This window comes from Cryptotermes secundus, unplaced genomic scaffold (genome assembly GCF_002891405.2).
Source record: "Cryptotermes secundus unplaced genomic scaffold, Csec_1.0 scaffold193, whole genome shotgun sequence".
In the NCBI taxonomy this organism is placed as follows: Eukaryota; Metazoa; Arthropoda; class Insecta; order Blattodea; family Kalotermitidae; genus Cryptotermes; species Cryptotermes secundus.
The window spans coordinates 459,226-477,060 of record NW_019731217.1 but is presented as its reverse complement, the minus strand read 5'-3'; the positions used below and the strand labels follow the sequence as shown (position 1 = coordinate 477,060).

Sequence of the window (17,835 nt, the reverse complement as noted above, 5' to 3'; positions counted from 1 at the left end):
ATAATAATAATAATAATAATAATAATAATAATAATAATAATAATAATAATAATAATAATAATAATAATAATAATAATAATAATAATAATAATAATAATAATAATAATAATAATAATAATAATAATAATAATAATAATAATAATAGTCATAATAATAACAACAATAATAACAATAACAACAAATCTGTTAAACTAGAAATATATCAGACTATCAAACAGGAAAGTAGGGTTTCTTATTCTTTGTACTGTTTGTACTTGCCGATCTGTCGCTCTATATAGATATATAAGGGTCATTTGGAAACTAAGGCTGCGGGAACAACCAAGTAAGTAGTTTTGTCGTAAATTCCAGGTGTAGACACAATTTTAAGGCATTATACTACTTCCACGTGAAAGAGGAAGTGTTCAGCTTTTATTTGACACCTTGGACGATGGGGTTTGGAGATCAAAGGTGACAATGGTAGGGTCAGTGTGCAATGATGCTAATTCGGCTTTGTGTAGCGGCTTATTCCCGAAGTACGCCGAAGGACTGTGGCGTGTGACGTCACCGGATTGAGCAGGAAGACAGGCAGGAGAGAAAATGGCGAGTTGTTGCTGTTAGGAAGCTATGTGATCGGGTATTAGAATTATATGCTCAAAGACTTGAATGTTATTAGTGTTAAATGTAGTTACTTTGTAAGGTGCTCTAGAACATCGTGGACAGCACCATGACAGCAAATATGTATAGAGTTGGAGGTAAGAAGGAAATATACAGTATTATAACACAAGTTTTAAATAGCAGGGCCGGCTACAGCATAAGTTGCTGCGTGCGCATTGATATTTTTGTTGCCTGATTAAGATGAGGTTCATGTTCCCGCTTTTTAATACTTTTATTAGCTTGAAATGAGTGACTGCTTTATTGTAACATATTCAGACTGATTCCTGGTACTGCGATCGTATCATGTCATGTCATGTTTCATTGCACTGCCGAACTATTTTATAATAAGATACGGTAACAGCATGGTAGATGTTAAGCGTCCAAACATAATTTTGGACCGTTTATTGTATTTCCAAGCTCTTTAATTAGAAAATTTTTACTGCGTTGACGAATAAACCTAGTGTTATAGCTAACATTTGATTACGAGGCATAAGCTGCAATTCGAGTATTGGATTCATTGTACCTAATCATCATGGTCGTAATTAAAAGATCTGCACGTATGAAAATACGTGTAAATTGTACGTTTTGTCACCAAATATTGTACTGTTAAACGGTATCGTACGTCACACACGAAAGCAAACTTACCAGTTTAAAAATTCAGATACCGTTGTTTGAGAGGTTATTTTTTCAATAAAGCATCCTATATTTTTTTAAATTGTCATCTTCGCAGTAAGTTAATTAAATATTCAGAGCATCTGGCATGATGTACATTATGATCTTATAACGTTCCTCTTGACTACCAGTGATTACATGTAATTGTAAAAATTTGTTTCTGTATTGGGAAACTCGGTGCTGCTGTCCAAGTTCAGAGGCCTGTTTGAAATTAAATGGGATTGTGATATCCTATAATGTTATTTGGCACTTCACATTTTACATCACATTACTGCTGAAGGGAAAAACAGAAGAATCCTCTTTGGATTTGTTTATTTGAATGGACTGTGCTGAGAAAGGAGGCAGTAAAATGGACAGTGAGCTGAGATGTTGGAATGGACAAAGAAGGGAGAAGGAAACTGAATGAAGCAAAATGTCAGAATTTGTGCCCAAATAACAGGAACAGCATAACCAAACTTAATGTAACCTAACCTAAAATGTTAATGTCATATTGCCAGATTCATCTTTGTTGGTTTGGCCTATAAATCCATGATTTATTTCAACCGTCTTCAAGTGCATACACTCATCTATCTCCTCCTCTCACTCGCACTACATGTTTCGGCACAAAAGTGCCATCTTCAGGTGCTTATTCAATTTACGCTAAACTAGTTCATTGCATGCCTTGTCTTCATATTAAAATAACTAAAATATATATTTATCATATATATTGATAAATGTTAAATGTTAAAAATATTAAAATTGTTCAGGAATATTTTTTTTTCTTCCCTGTGTCGTATCACACTACGCGAGTCACATCTATCCTCTTCTGTTGGAGCACTCTTTCACTATCGTGTATTATTGTGCTTTGTGTTGTTTCTTGCTCCTGTGACTGCGTGTGTTATACTGCTGGGCCTGCTGGGTATGTGTGTGTGTGTGTGGCCTATAAACGTTTAGAAATGTGGTCATGGGTGAAAAAACTTCATGAAACAGTTTCTTTTACAAAAGTTGGCCAAGGGGACATTCATGAATAACTAATTTATCGCAGTCACAGTAAGTTTTGTATAATGTTGATCTAGTTTTTTCACAATGCATAGGAAGCAGGATCCTGAACTTCTGTTATATATTAAAGATGAGGTGCTTACCTTAAATGTATGGAAGTTTGTCACATGGGAACTCCTTCATGTGGCAGTCGGCTACAGTTGAGCATCTTAAAGATGCTTGTCCTTTTAGTTGTTTTAGTATTTTACTCTTTCGTTGAAGCACACTGAATGTGTATTCACACATTATAGTTGGAAACATTAAAAGCAAAACAGCTATGTGTTTCTGTATAGTGATCAGAATTCTTTTGAAGATCACACCAGATATCCTCTTAGCATCATTACTTAACATAGATATTTATTTAAGATTGTAGCAGATCTGCTGTTTTAGGGAACAGCTTCTCTGTGGAAATGTATGGGCTTAATGTGGTTAATAAATAGGCTGCAATGTGAGGGTCACAGGTCAGTGACAGGAAAATACCAATAGCCACAAGCAACAGAAAAGCCATAACAAAGAGACACATTCACAACAGTTATTTATGAAGTCTTTTGATCTTAGAGTATATTATGTTTCCCTCAGATGTAAGGTTGATGCTATTATAACTGGGTGTGGACATGATATTAAATTGATTTGTAAGTATGCTGAACTAAGGGAGAGGGAATTGTGTTTAAGCTGAAATCTGTTGTGAAACATGTGCATCACCTTCATGTTCCAAAATATAGGTCATCTCATGACAGCTTGCATTGGCATCATATAATTTTTCAGATTTTTTAGATCCTATGATGGTACTGGTTAGCAACTGGTCTATGCATACATAGACAATGAGCCCTGCATCTGAATATTCCAAATATCATTGGTCAATCCAAAAGGGGCATATCTTTTCTAGCATTGCACATGGTTCCCATAAAATTGTGGCTTTGGCCATGCTGGTTCACACTTCTGCAAGCTAATGAATGGCATATAACTGTTTTCAAGCTCAAGGTGTGTGGGTCCAGAGTCTCCATGGAAATCACCAAGTTTCATGTAATATTATATTACTTCTGTCTGCGCAGTACAATGTAATATCTTCTGTAATTCGTATCATGCCTTTGAATCTGAAACATGCAGATCAAAAAAAAAAAAAAAAAACCGAAGTTAAGTACTCTAATAAAATCATCTCGGTCAGATCAAAATAAAGTAAAATGATTGATTTGACCTCTATTTTGGGCAGCTACAAGGTTAAAAATTGAAGGTCATGGTGTGAGGGCTGGTTTTTATGGCTTACTCCTCATACTCAGGATAAAAATGTAAATGGGAAGATTGAATAAGGAAGACTATAATTTAAGAATGTCAGAGGATGTAAATAGGAAATATTTAATGTAAATTAAAATTAGGTAATGGGTAATTTGAATCAGTATTCACATTTGTTATTATGTGAGGACCACATATTGAAAAACTTGATGTTAAAAGGGTGCAGACGTGTGGGAATTGTAACTAATATAAATAAAGGAAGGAATGAAAACTTAGCACAGCCTTATTAAACCAAAAGTAGCTCAACTTATTTTCAAGTCTAAGTTTCATTACAGTGTACTGAATATCAGTGCTGATGAGAAATCTCACCACTTTTAAAGGTGGTGCATTTTATTATGTTTTGGTCTGTCTCTTTTGCTGACAATTTACTGCAGTTCTTCATGGAGAAGAGTCAGTATTATAGCAGTGAATGATGGTGGTTTGCACTATTTATTTCAAAGCACATAGCACTTGTTCACAGAAGCTGGGCACCCTGCGAGATCATAACTAGCAAATTGTAGTTGAGTAGCATTTTGTACTTTTCATCACTAGTGCCACACAAGGAACCAGTACTGTTTGTTTAAATAATAATCTGCATTATCTCAGTGTGCCCCATTGTATCAGCACTTGTATTTCAAGTAGCTTCTAGTTGTTTGAACTGACATCTTTGGAAAATATGAAAATAAAATTAATTTTTAATATAAGCTATAAAGTTTTTAAGTATGTTTGCCAGTGACAAGTCCTGTGAACTGTCATAAGAGAGACTAATATTTGTGATTTAAAAGTATGGTACTATACAAGAAATTAAAAAAATTTGGGAGCTTTTATTTTACGTAGGTATGATCCAAATTTCTCCTCTCCAAGATCAGTGGAGCGTGGGCCTGAATAGGATACAGGATCGAATAAGTGAAAAGACAAATATCATTGCGTGTAATTATACAGCTGCGTTCATACACCTGAGGATGACCTCTTGGGGTCGAAACATGTAGTGTAATAATAATAAAAATATGTTATGTGGTCGGTAAAATTGACTCCAATATTAATTAAATACACAACAGGATGCAAGAAACAATTAAAATTATTTTTCACTCTAAAATGTCACCATTTCACAGTAAATCCAACTCCGATTTCTGATGGCTGATTAATGAAGATAAGGCCTCTGTCAGACCTGTCTGGCATTAACATTGACAGTGTGTACTACCCAGGGAAGGACTTTTACTGGTGAATCAGTGATTTTATGGAGAGGTAGACTAGTTCCTTCCAGTCACATTATGGACCTGGGGTTGACTTAGCCTCTAACAGAATTGAGGACCAGGAACCTTCCTGTGGTAAATGATAGCCCTTGTGCGGCCGAAACGTTGCAAAATTGGAAAAACATTATGTAAAACAAAAAGACATTTTGAAATATTTTAATAGTCACTTTTAGTGTATAAGATATACTTGCAGTGTCTTAATGACATTTTATGATATTTAATAACATTTTAAAGTATTAAAATTACCCTTTTAGTGACAAAATATGTATTTTTGGTGTCCTTTATGTGATTGTTGCATTATTGATGGTGTACTTGAATAATAAGAATAATACCACAATGCAATAGGATGCTGAAATATAATATTATGAGTGGGCTACTCTTTCATTGACTAAGTATCTGATAAGTGATTTTTTTAATAATCTTATTCATATCATAATATAACCACCAAATTCATTTATAGTTTCTGTACTGGATATGCTGCAATGTAGACATGACAGATTTTCAATTGTTTAATTACAGAGAAGTTATTTGGGTGCCTGCCATAAATCTATAATATAGTCTGGTGGGGGGACACACCTATTCATGCTTACTTTTTCTGTATGTGTTTGGATCTGCAGTCCAGTTAACAAGCCAGCAGGTCACAATCAAGACACCCAAATTACAGCCTATGCCAGCAGTGGTTGTGCACACATTCCTTGCACCTTTGTAAAATGTGTGCATTCATGTGTTATTTCTTTTCAGAAAAAGAGCTAACTTAAAATTTTAAACTCTAAACCCTGGTCTCCTGTGTAAGGGGATTAAGGAATTTCTAAGGTGAATGTTCAGGTCTAACACTGATTTCCTGCAGTTTTTCTTTAGTGAGCACTCATTTTGATTGGGTTTTTCATATTTAGAAGTATGACTTCCTGAAATCTGTGTTTGTTTGAATACTTTCCTTATGTTTCACATGTGTAATGTACCTGAATACACACTTCAGTGTGTAACTTGTGTCCTTGACATGAGGATAACATGATTGAATGTTCAGTACAATAGCAGGGGCTTGGCATAGTGGTCTACAGGTACACCCTTTACAGTAGCTGTTCAAAGAGTTATTGGGGATGATACTGAAGAGAAATTGTCATGGGTGTAGAACATTCTCTGAGGGACAGGATAGCTCATCGGTATAGTGGCAGGCTGTGAGTTGGACGGCTGGGGTTCAGTTTGCGGCATGGACAAGAATTTTTTTTTCTTCACAGCATCCAGACTGGCCCTGGGTCCAACAGTGGGTACCAGGGGGTTAATCTACTGGAGTGTGAAGCTGACCACTCACCCCTGTCTGTTGCCCCAAGAGCAAGGATGGTGTAGCAATACCTCTGCTCCCCCATATGTGTTCATTGTGTAGTGCCTTTGCCTTTATTCGTATAGGCTCTTGTCCTGTCCACTATACATTGAGTCTGAATGCGCACTGTTTGAGTTAATGTATCTTGTGCCCTTCCTGCTGGATTGGCCAGAAGATTTGTGACAGGCTTTCACATAATCTCTGTGTATTTTGTCATGAACTGGAATATTTGCTTTAATTTCTAGTGTCCTGTCACGTGTGATGACTTCTAAGTCTTCCCATTTCTTGGGGGTTGGGGGGGGGGTGACCAGAGAGTTAAGCTAGCCACCCATTTCCTCCTATTTCTAAGGTTAAGAATGTGTGGAGCTGTACCTTCACTCCATGTGCATCTTTACAGTGTGATCCTTGCGTAAATACAGTGATAACTATACTCTTAACATTTGGAATATTTCAATTACAAGCTTCGCTTTGGAAGCAATTCTCTTTTTCACTGATGAACACGCACTCATCACTCGTAGAGCTGAGCCCATCTTGGGAAGTTGCCAATTGTGCAACTACTCAAGGACTTCCCAGCATCTTATGGAACCTGAAGGTTCATTACCATGTTTGCAAGAGCTCTCCACTGTTCCCTACCCTGAGCCAGATCAATCCATTCCATACCATTCAATCATATATCTCTAAGATGCATTTGAATATTGTTCACCTACCTACATCTTGGTCTTCCTAGTGGTCTCTTTCCTTCTGGCTTTCCCAGCAATACCCTATTTGCATTCCTCTTCTCTCCCATTCATGCTACATGCCCTTCCCATCACATCCTCCTTGACCTATCATTCTAGTTACACTTGAAGAAGAGTACAAGTTATGAAGGTCCTTATTATGCAGCTTTCTCTAACCTCCTGTCACTTCATCTCTTCGGTCCAAGTATTCTCCTCAACACCCTGTTCCCAAACACCCTCAGTCTATGTTCCTCCCGCACTGTCAGAGGCCAAGTTTCCCACCCATACAGAACCACAGGCAAAATGATAGCTTTGTATATTCTAATTTTTATGTTTTTAGACAGCAGAGGAAAAGACAAAAGGTTCTGTGCCAAATGATAGCAAGCATCACCGAGATTGTCTCCTTTTAATTTCCTCCTTAGTCAGGTTTTGATTTGTTACAGTTGTTCCCAAATATCTTAACTGTGGTGCATTGTCAAAGCATCTGTTAGCTGTCTTGATGCCATGATTTTGCTCTGCATTCTGGTTATGAGACAGCAACATATACTTAGTTTTCTCTGTGTTTACTTCTAGACCAAGCTCGTTACTAGGTCAGTTAAAGTTTGTGTTTTTTCTTTATTTTATCTATATTATCACCCATTAGATTCACATCAGCATAGACCAACAGATAATGTGTCCCATTTAATTTCAGTCCAGCCTGGTTTTCCTGGACCTTCCTAATTGCATATTCTAAAGCAGAGTTGAAAAGCGGTGTCTATAAAACATCTTCATGTTTAGACCATTCTGGATAGGAAAATTATTTAATTATTTAATTGTTTGAACACGAAACTTATACTAAAGTCCATATAGGTAAACATTGTCTGATAATTTTCCTATCCAGAATGGTCTAAACTCCTTTCACTTATCAGGCAATTCTTCCAAATTGCAAACAGAATTAATTAGCTTATGGATCTTAGAACATACTATTTTACCTCCTGCTTGAATCAGTTTAGCCAGAATTTAATCACTACGTGACAATTTATGCCTATTCAACTTTGCAATAGCAATTTCAACCTCAAAGAGGCTAGGATCTGGTACTAATGGCTCCTCTTCTTCTTCTATGGCGCAACAGCCTGATGTCGGGCCTTCGCCTCCCTTATCAAGCCCCTTCATTCCTCTCTGCCCTGCGCTGCTCTCTTCCTGTTCCTTACACCCATTCACTTCTTCGCATCTTCCACCGCATCAATCCATCTAGTTCTTGGTTTCCCAGCACGTCTCCTACCACCTGTTGCACTATATAATATTTTTTGGGGGATATGCTCTGTACATGACCAGCCCATTGCAATCTTTTAAGCTTTATTGTCACTGAGATCTCTGGCTCCTCATATAATTTGTATAACTGTTTTATTATATCTTATTCTCCATATCACATTCTCTTGTTGGTCCATAAATTTGTCTTAGGATTTTCCTCTCGAATGAATTGATGACTGATTCCTCTTTCTTGTTTAGCGTCCAACCCTCACATCCATAATAAAGCACCGGTCTTATTGTTTTATATGCTCGGTGTATATACTTTGATCTAAAAACTAATAGTAATGAGAATATGCACTATTTGCTAGTTTTATTCTTCTTGTTATTTCATGATTTTTGTCTCCATCTTTGTGGAATTTCGATCCTAAATATATGAAGTCTTCCAACTATTTCTATCCCGTCCCCTTCCGTGTTAATTTCTCCAGTTTTCCTCCAGTTTCCTTCTAGATTGTATCAGCATTTTAGTTTTATTTACATTCACCTCTAAGCCAGTTGTTTTTGCTATGGTTTTTATTTATTTATGTGTCTCCTTCATTGCTCTTAGGGATCTGGATACTATAATAATAACATCCGCATACGCCATTATTTACGTTTGTTTATGCACTATTGTGTTCCTTATGTCTACATTACATTTCCTCGCTATATATTCCAATACCAAATTAAATAGTGATGGTGCCAGACTATCACCCTGTTTTAATCCTTGATTTGTCTTAAATCAATCTGTTAACTGGTTCTGGATTTTAACTTGATTGATTGTTTCTGTCATGGTTAAGTTAATTATTCTACTTAGTTTTGTTGGAATACCAAAAAAGGACATAATCATCCTTAATTTCTTCCTTATTATTGTATCATATGCTTGTTTAGAATCTATGAAGCATAGGTAAATATCTGTATTAGATTCCCAGCATTTCTCCCTTATTTGTCTCAGGGTGAATAAATTGTCTATTGTTGACCTATTGGGTCGAAATCCTGATTGATATTCTCCTATTATTTTTTCTGTATATGGATCCAGTCTCTTTTTTAGTATCCATGTTAAAATTTTATATGCTGTCGGTAGTAATGATATACCTCTATAGTTACTACATGTTAATTTATCCCCTTGTTTAAATGTGGGACATATAATGCTCTTTCCTCAATCTTCTGGTATCTTTTCTTCTTTCCACACTTTATTTATAATTCTGTGGAGTGCTATTATTCCTTCTTGTTCTCCTGCCTTCAATAATTCTGCTGGTATGTTATCTCCTCCTGGTGCTTTATTTAGTTTTTGTTCCTTTAATGCTTCTTCCACTTCTTCCTTTGTTGGGGGCTCTATTATCTCTTCCTCTTCCCCTTCTCCATCGTCTGTATTTTCTTCTTCATTGTCCTCGTTATCTTCCATATTCTGATTTTGATTTAATAATTGTTCAAAATATTCTTTCCATGTATTCATAATCTCTGTTTTATTATTTATTAGAAGCCTTTTTATGTCTCCGATAAATTCCGTTTTTTGTTTGAAACCTTTCATATATTTAATTCAACGAAAGGCAGTTTTTGTTTTGTTATTTTTGAAGTCTTCTTCCATTTGCAGTAATTGCTCATTTAGAAAGGCCTGTTTCTTTTTCCTGCAAATCTTGTCTGCTTTTCTTCTTGCTTCTTTGTACGCCTCATTTCTTGCTCTTGTTGGTCTTTCCATATATTCCGTATTCTTGAGGTTTATACTCTCCCTACATTCCTCGTCGAACCATTCTCTATTATCCTGTTTCTTCTGATATCCTAAGAGTCCTCTGGGCTTTTGTAATTATTGCGGTTTTAAAATATACCCATATCCCTTCTACTGTTCCTTGTTTATTTGCTCTATTGTCATTAATTTCTTTAATTTTATTTTGAAATACTTCTCTTATCACTGTCTGTAATCTTGTCAATATTAAATTTCTTACATTTCTCATACTGCTTAGATCTTTGACAACTTATTTTACATCTATATTTAACCTGTACTAAGTAATGATCACTATCACAGTCGGCCCCTCTTAATGTTCTTACGTCCAGGATATTCCTCGCAAATTGCTCCTCTGTGAGGACATGATCTATTTGATTGAAGGTTACCCCATCCGGTGCTGCCCATATTCTTTTATGTATATTTTTGTGCGGGAAGTATGTAGAGCTGATGATCAAGTTCTTACTTTCTGCAAAATCTATTAATTTTATTCCATTATGGTTGGTTGTATCATGTAAATTTTCTGTTCCAGTTACTCCTCTGTATTCCTTCTCTTTACTTATTTTGGTGTTAAGATCCCCTAAAATAACCTTTATGTCATTACTTGGTACTGAATCATATGTCCCTTCCATTTGTTGGTAGAAATAGTCGTTGACCTCTTCTTTTTCTTCTGTAGGTGCGTGCACATTCATCAGCGTTATATTGAAAAATTTCTTTCTAATTCTCAAAGTGCAAATTCTTTCACTTATTGGTTTAAAGTCTATTATTGTGCTTTTAAATTCTCATTCTATTACAAAGGCTACACCAAATTCCTTATTGCCTTCTGTTTTACCACTGTAACACGCAGTATGTTTGCTTAAGTCATTCCTTTACCCAGTCATCTAATTTCCTGTATGGCTGTGATTTTCATATTGTACTTATTTGTCTGTTCTAGTATCGATTTCATGGCACCTGGTTTATTGAGGGGTTTCACATTCAATGTACCTAGAGAGTAGTCCATATTCTTTGCCAAAAGTCGTCTTCCATTCTGTTGAAGTTTCCGAGGCTTGATTCCAGGTTTCGAGACATTTATATTTTTTTATGGTGAGAGGTCATCAGCTTCTCGCCCAACCCCCAACGTAGAGGACCAGGGTATCTCTTTTAGTCTGGGTTATCCCCTTCGACCTGTCCGGCATGGGTGGCTCTACCAGTAGCTATGCTACCGCTAACATAGATCTCAGGGTCATTTGACCATGGAAGCCCCTCCACTCAGCCAAAGTAGAGACACCATCGGGGGGGGGGTACTAATGGCTCAGCTATGTTTATTTCTGTCTGCCTAACATCACTGACCCTATGTACATTCAATAACTGAGAGAAATATTTATTCGACCTATTCAAAATATTGTGGGAATCTGCAAGCAGATCACCATTCTCATCCTTCACTTAGTTACTTTTAGGTTGTTAACACCTCTTAAAGTCATTTATTACCTTATAGAGGCCTCTTATGTTCTTGTTACTGTTCATTGCAAGGTCATCAATTTTGTCTTTCAGGTATTCCCTCTTTTTATTCCTGAAATTCCTGCTGGTTTCATGTCTTATATTGTTCATATTATCCCCATTTACAGAATTTGCTTGGATCCTGTGACCATTGTAGTTTTGCTTGTTTCCTTTGATGTAATAATTTTGAGCATCCTTCATTGAACCATAGCTTATGCTTCTTCAGTTCATAATAACCTAGACTCTCTTTGGCAGAAACTTTGATATTCCTTCTAATAGTTTCCCAAGCTCTCCTATTATTCACCTTAGTGTCTTGAGTTTTCCAAAGCTGCAAATCTGTTTTAGATTTCAACGTGAAACTGCTCCTTAACCTCTGCCTTGTTTACTTTCTTGAAATTGAACCTCTCCATATGAACTCTGTGCATTTTTTGTTTGCTTACTCTCAGTCTCTCCCTAACTTTTGGCACCATCAGTTGGTCAGTGTCACAATCTGCTGCTCTGAATGATCGGACATCAGGTGCACTTGAATGCCTCGTATCTATCAAAATATGGTCAGTTTGGTTGTGCGTCTTCCCATCATGAGATATCCAAGTAAATTTATGAATGTTATGATGTGGGAACATTGTACTTTTGACAGTAAGATTTTTGGATGTGGCAAAGTTTACTACTCAGACTCCATTATCATTATTAGTTTCATACAAACTCTCATTACCAATCGTTCGTTTGAAAATGTCTTCCCTCCCTACTGTGGCATTGAAATCTCCTAACAGGGTTTTAATATGGTATTTAAGGAATTTATGAAATTCACATTCTAGTTCTTCGTAGAACCTGTCCTTCATAACATGCACTATTGAAAAAATACAAATAGTTGTTTCGGGAATCTCTTCTAAGTAAGGATTTTTCATGAAAGTGATGACAGTTGATGACTGAGAGATAATTGTTAGCAGATCTATGGACTGGTAGAATTAATACTACTCTTACATGCAACCTGTTTGTGGGTCCTCCTATTCTCACCTCAACACCATTACTGTTTTATTATATAGAGAAACATGGAAATTGCAAAAAGCATACTTGGTGTTCATTTCTGAAATATTGTAATGGTGGTATATTTTCATACTGGAGAATAAATAGTACACAGGATGTAAAGTGGCATACTTTCCAATTGAAGGGATAAAATATGTAGTTTGTACTGTATTGTGTTTTTGCCATTCAGTAGGTGATTTTGAACTGCCATGTACAGTCTGTTCTTGATGTACATGCCAAAGTATGCTGACCCCATATTACAGCATTTTTCCTATATTCATTTTATTCTTTATACCTTAGTTGTTTCTTAGATACACCTACTTTAAAATGCTTGAAGTACATTATATGGAGCATTATAGTTCTAGGAAGTATTTTACATTTCCTTTACTTAACCAGATTATATGATTTCTCATAGTCTGAGAAAGGCATAGAATGAAGTTGAAATTGCATGATCTTTCCTTTTGAAATTCATGTGCTTTGTGTTGTGGTATCTTTCTTAATTTGTGTTATATCTACAGCATTAAGTATTTCGAAGAATGTTACTAATGGAATTATACATTAATAATTAATTTGTGCATATATTTTTTTGCTTTTGTGAATGACCGCCTCTTTGGTCTAGTGGTCAGAGATCCTGGCTACACAGAGGTCCAGGTTCGATTCCCGGCACTATGAGATTTTCTGAGCAGTAGTGGGTCTGGAACAGGGTCCACTCAGCCTTGTGAGGATAATTGAAGAGCTATTTCAAGGAATATCTGTTCCAGTCTAGAAAACCGAGATTAGTGGTTGTGGGGATTCATTGCACTGATCATGTGACACCCTTTATCCGCTAAAGTTGGCAGTAACTTCGCCGACAAGTGGTGTTTGCTCAGTCGGTATAGTGTGCTTGTGGACTAATATCAGGGAGTTTGTTTGTTTCTTGAATAACAAAACTACTATTTCCCATTCCTCTATGAACTTTCCTTCTGTCCAGGAAGTATTTTACATTTCCTTTACTTAACCAGATTATATGATTTCTCATAGTCTGAGAAAGGCATAGAATGAAGTTGAAATTGCATGATCTTTCCTTTTGAAATTCATGTGCTTTGTGTTGTGGTATCTTTCTTAATTTGTGTTATATCTACAGCATTAAGTATTTCGAAGAATGTTACTAATGGAATTATACATTAATAATTAATTTGTGCATATATTTTTTTGCTTTTGTGAATGACCGCCTCTTTGGTCTAGTGGTCAGAGATCCTGGCTACACAGAGGTCCAGGTTCGATTCCCGGCACTATGAGATTTTCTGAGCAGTAGTGGGTCTGGAACAGGGTCCACTCAGCCTTGTGAGGATAATTGAAGAGCTATTTCAAGGAATATCTGTTCCAGTCTAGAAAACCGAGATTAGTGGTTGTGGGGATTCATTGCACTGATCATGTGACACCCTTTATCCGCTAAAGTTGGCAGTAACTTCGCCGACAAGTGGTGTTTGCTCAGTCGGTATAGTGTGCTTGTGGACTAATATCAGGGAGTTTGTTTGTTTCTTGAATAACAAAACTACTATTTCCCATTCCTCTATGAACTTTCCTTCTGTCCAGGAAGTATTTTACATTTCCTTTACTTAACCAGATTATATGATTTCTCATAGTCTGAGAAAGGCATAGAATGAAGTTGAAATTGCATGATCTTTCCTTTTGAAATTCATGTGCTTTGTGTTGTGGTATCTTTCTTAATTTGTGTTATATCTACAGCATTAAGTATTTCGAAGAATGTTACTAATGGAATTATACATTAATAATTAATTTGTGCATATATTTTTTTGCTTTTGTGAATGACCGCCTCTTTGGTCTAGTGGTCAGAGATCCTGGCTACACAGAGGTCCAGGTTCAATTCCTGGTGCTACCTGATTTTCTGAGAAGTATTAGGTCAGGAACAGAGTCCACTCAGCCTCGTGAGGATAATTGAGGAGCTATTTCAAGGAAAGAGCGACTATGGCCTAGAAAACAGAAATTAACGGCTGTGTGGATTCGTTGGACTGACCACGCAAGACCCTCTATCCACTAAAAGTTGGCACTAACTTCTCCGACAAGCGACAGCTGCTCGGTTGGTATAGTTCACTTGTGGACTAAAACCACGGAGTTTAAGTTTTAATATGTTCTTTGAGGGTGTTGGTGTTGAACATCAGCGTCAGGATGCCTGTAGAACTTGAAAGGAATATGGGAGAAAACAGGGCGATTCAATTTTAAGAAACTTATGTAACGAAAGATGAGACTTCTGTTGGGTTTATATAGGGTGCTACACTAGTTCAATTCCTGATGAGGTCGTTGGATTTTTCAACTGACCTAATCTTTCCAGCCACACTATGGCCCCGTAGTTGACTCAGCCTCTAACAGAAATGAGTACCAGGAATCTTCCTGAGGGTTAAAGGGTGGCCGGCTGGTGTGTAAGGCTGACAACCTCGCTGCCATCTGTGAGCTGATTGTCTAGAAAATGTGGATCCTTGACCCCTCACAACCCTATTGAGTGAGTCATGATCTGTTATGGGACGGGAGTAATGTATGAATTCAGAAGGTGTAGTCACTCAGACTTGTCCATGCCAGTTAAGAATTAATATGGAGGCAGTAAATTTTGAGGTGACACAGCTATGATAATGACACAGCATTTGTTTAATTATTTTGATTTCCATATTTTTTCAGTTATCAGTTTTTCTTAGTTTTTTGGTGGCTGGGAAGTTTAAGGTAACATGCCACAAGGCATGTATTTATCCTGTGCTGTAGCTAGAAGTGTTAATTTTAGTATGGAAATAGTATAGTAAATATTAAAGACATGGTAATCAGGACTACAAATAGATGTACTAATTAAATCTACCAGATACCTAATAAAATCCTTTACGCATACATTTATGTTCAGGCTAGTAATGTGCTTACAGTTGCTCTCTGTGAACTTGTCTGTGTGTAGTGAATGACCCAATTTCTGGAGGGCTGGACATGGCCCTGATACTAAACTTTGAAATTATGTGTGATTACTTTGAGATGGTGGAAATCTATATCAGCAGAACTAAGGAAGAGAAATATGTCCATAAATTATGTAATCAGTAGTGTGTAGCATTTTCTAGGGCCTAGGAAGTCTGTAACGCTCAGTCGGTATAGTTTACTTGCGGACTAAAATCATGGAGTCTAGGAAGTCTGTAAAGGAAAGTAGGCCAAGTAGATGCTCCCCAGGTCTTCTCTTTAGTTCCCATTGATGCCCTCACAATTGAGGTTGACTCTTTAAAGAAAAGTTAATACTAATGTATGAGCTACCATTAATATTGTTATTTTTTTCTTTTTTGCACCAGTCACTGAATATAATGTGACAATGTGAAAGAACTATACAGCAGTCTCAACATCAAACAAGAATTTTATCTCTTCTGGGTTAAAACCCTTCGTAACCATCATCATGAGAACCTCCAGTCCTACCTGAAACATAAGGTTGTGAAAATAAGGCTGAATAATAACAGTATCAGTACAGCAGTGTGCTAAGACATAATGTTAACGTTGTTGATGTAGCTTTCTGCCATGTTTGTGCATTATGTTTATTCTGCATGTGTTTTATACAAATTCCTTTACTGCTTTCTTAGCATTATTTATAATGCCTGCTGAAATTTCAGTGGGAAATTTTTAAGAACAGACACCATCGAAATAGCCACCTGTGATAATTAGAAAGTTTTTGAAATCCAGCTGTGTTGGTTTATGCCAAGAACTTTATGTAATAATAGTCTTGATCAGATCTTTCCAACAAAATGTGCTTATGTAAGAAAGACCAAACTTTGTCAGAAATGTCTAACCTTTTTTAAACTGCCAAAAGAACATCATAATGGCCAGTGTTTAGTTCACCATTGACCAACAGAGATGCAAGGTGGCCACAGCTTGACCAGCTATAGCGGTTGGTTGAGTGACTGGTAATCAGGTACAAGATAAATAGTGACAAAATCTTTATAAATATCGCCAATCGCTATTATTTCTGTATCACCACCATATACTTCACTTATCCCATGTCACTGTTATAAACTTCCCTTGAATTAATTGCACTTGGACATTATTCTGAGTCATTTCAAATGCAGCAAAATGGTGAAGACCTTTTCTCAATCATTCTGAGTGATTTCAGATTTAACAAAAGGGTGAAGACAATTCTTGGTCATTATATACACACTGTACAGTATTTTGTTTATAACACATTAAACTGACTCATTCTTCAGTCACATATGAAGATTTTAAAATTATTCCAATCTTTGGCTAGAGTTTCCACATATGGCCCCTCCATTAATCTACTCATATAAACATGCATATATAGTCTTAATGATTTCACTGAATATGAACACTGTTAACAACAAAGATTTGTTTTTGGCAATTCACTGCTGCCTGGGAATTAGACATGTTACTCTTAATATGCAAATGCATGTTATTCTCAGTCGTCTTAAATGTAGGTACCCTTGAAATAAATATACCAATTTTGGCTATAGTTTTGACAGGTGATCTTCCCATTGATTCAGTCTCATTTGTATACATTAATTCTTGATTTCATTTAGCGTATATGCTATCAGCAATGGAATTTTATCTTTGACAAGTTGAGACTGGATTGCTGTCTGACAGCCACTGCACTAATTCCACAAGTTTCTGTTGTGGACATCTTTTGGACATCACAGCAGGCTTTGGATTTTGTATATGTAGATTATTTATGTTGTTTGTGTTTTCATATGTATGCAGGGTGTCCCAGGAAGAAGGGTCAGTATTCTGGGAGGTCATAGTATTGATCATTCTGAGCAAAAACGTTTATGTGTATATGTGTCCTGTTATGAAGGGTTTCTGAGACATAGCTATGGATGTTGTCACCTGCATAAAGGAATGGTAACATGCACTCAGACGAACAACGCGATGTCCTTACACGAGTTGCAGAGTGCACTGATGTTGGTGGAATTTTCAAAAATGTATTATGCTAGGCAAAGTGTACCAACTTTGTCACTTGAACAGAAAATACCGGTATTAGAAACAGTATGCAATATCTTTTTCTTATCAACATTTTTGGAACTGTACAGTGAAATAGCTCTATCTCAGAAACTGTAGGACGCATGTACATATACACTTTTTTTTTTTTCGTAGAATGGCCGATACTATGACCTCCCCAGAATATTGACTTTTCCTCCTGGGACACCGTGTATATTATCAGGATACGTGATATACTCCATCTGCTATGGGAATGAGGGTGTGCCATCGTCAGTTAGTGACATAGACCATTATGTTGTCATTAGACTTACTATATTCTGTTTTCATCATATTTCTGGTATTCATATGGACCACCTCTGTGGTCTAGTGGTCAGAGTTCCTGGCCACAGATTCAGAGGTCCCAGGTTTGATTCCCAGTGCTGCAAGATTTTCTGAGGAGTAGTGGGTCTGGGACGGGGTCCACTCAACCTCGTGAGGATAATTGAGGAGCTATTTCAAGGAAATAGTGGCTCTGGT

The 17,835-nt window shown here is 36.6% G+C and overlaps 1 protein-coding gene across 5 annotated transcripts in view; it reads left to right on the top strand.

Annotated features, from left to right (window-relative positions):
• The first annotated feature begins 568 nt into the window (after window positions 1-568).
• LOC111866421 (metastasis-associated protein MTA3) overlaps window positions 569-17,835 on the top strand; it is a 267,249-nt gene continuing 249,982 nt past the window's right edge. For all 5 annotated transcript variants that reach the window (XM_023855357.2, XM_023855355.2, XM_023855356.2 and 2 more), the window contains exon 1: window positions 569-731. In XM_023855357.2, coding sequence (XP_023711125.1) covers window positions 704-731 — 28 coding nt within the window. In that variant the 5' untranslated portion in view covers window positions 569-703. The remainder of the gene's footprint in view (window positions 732-17,835) is intronic.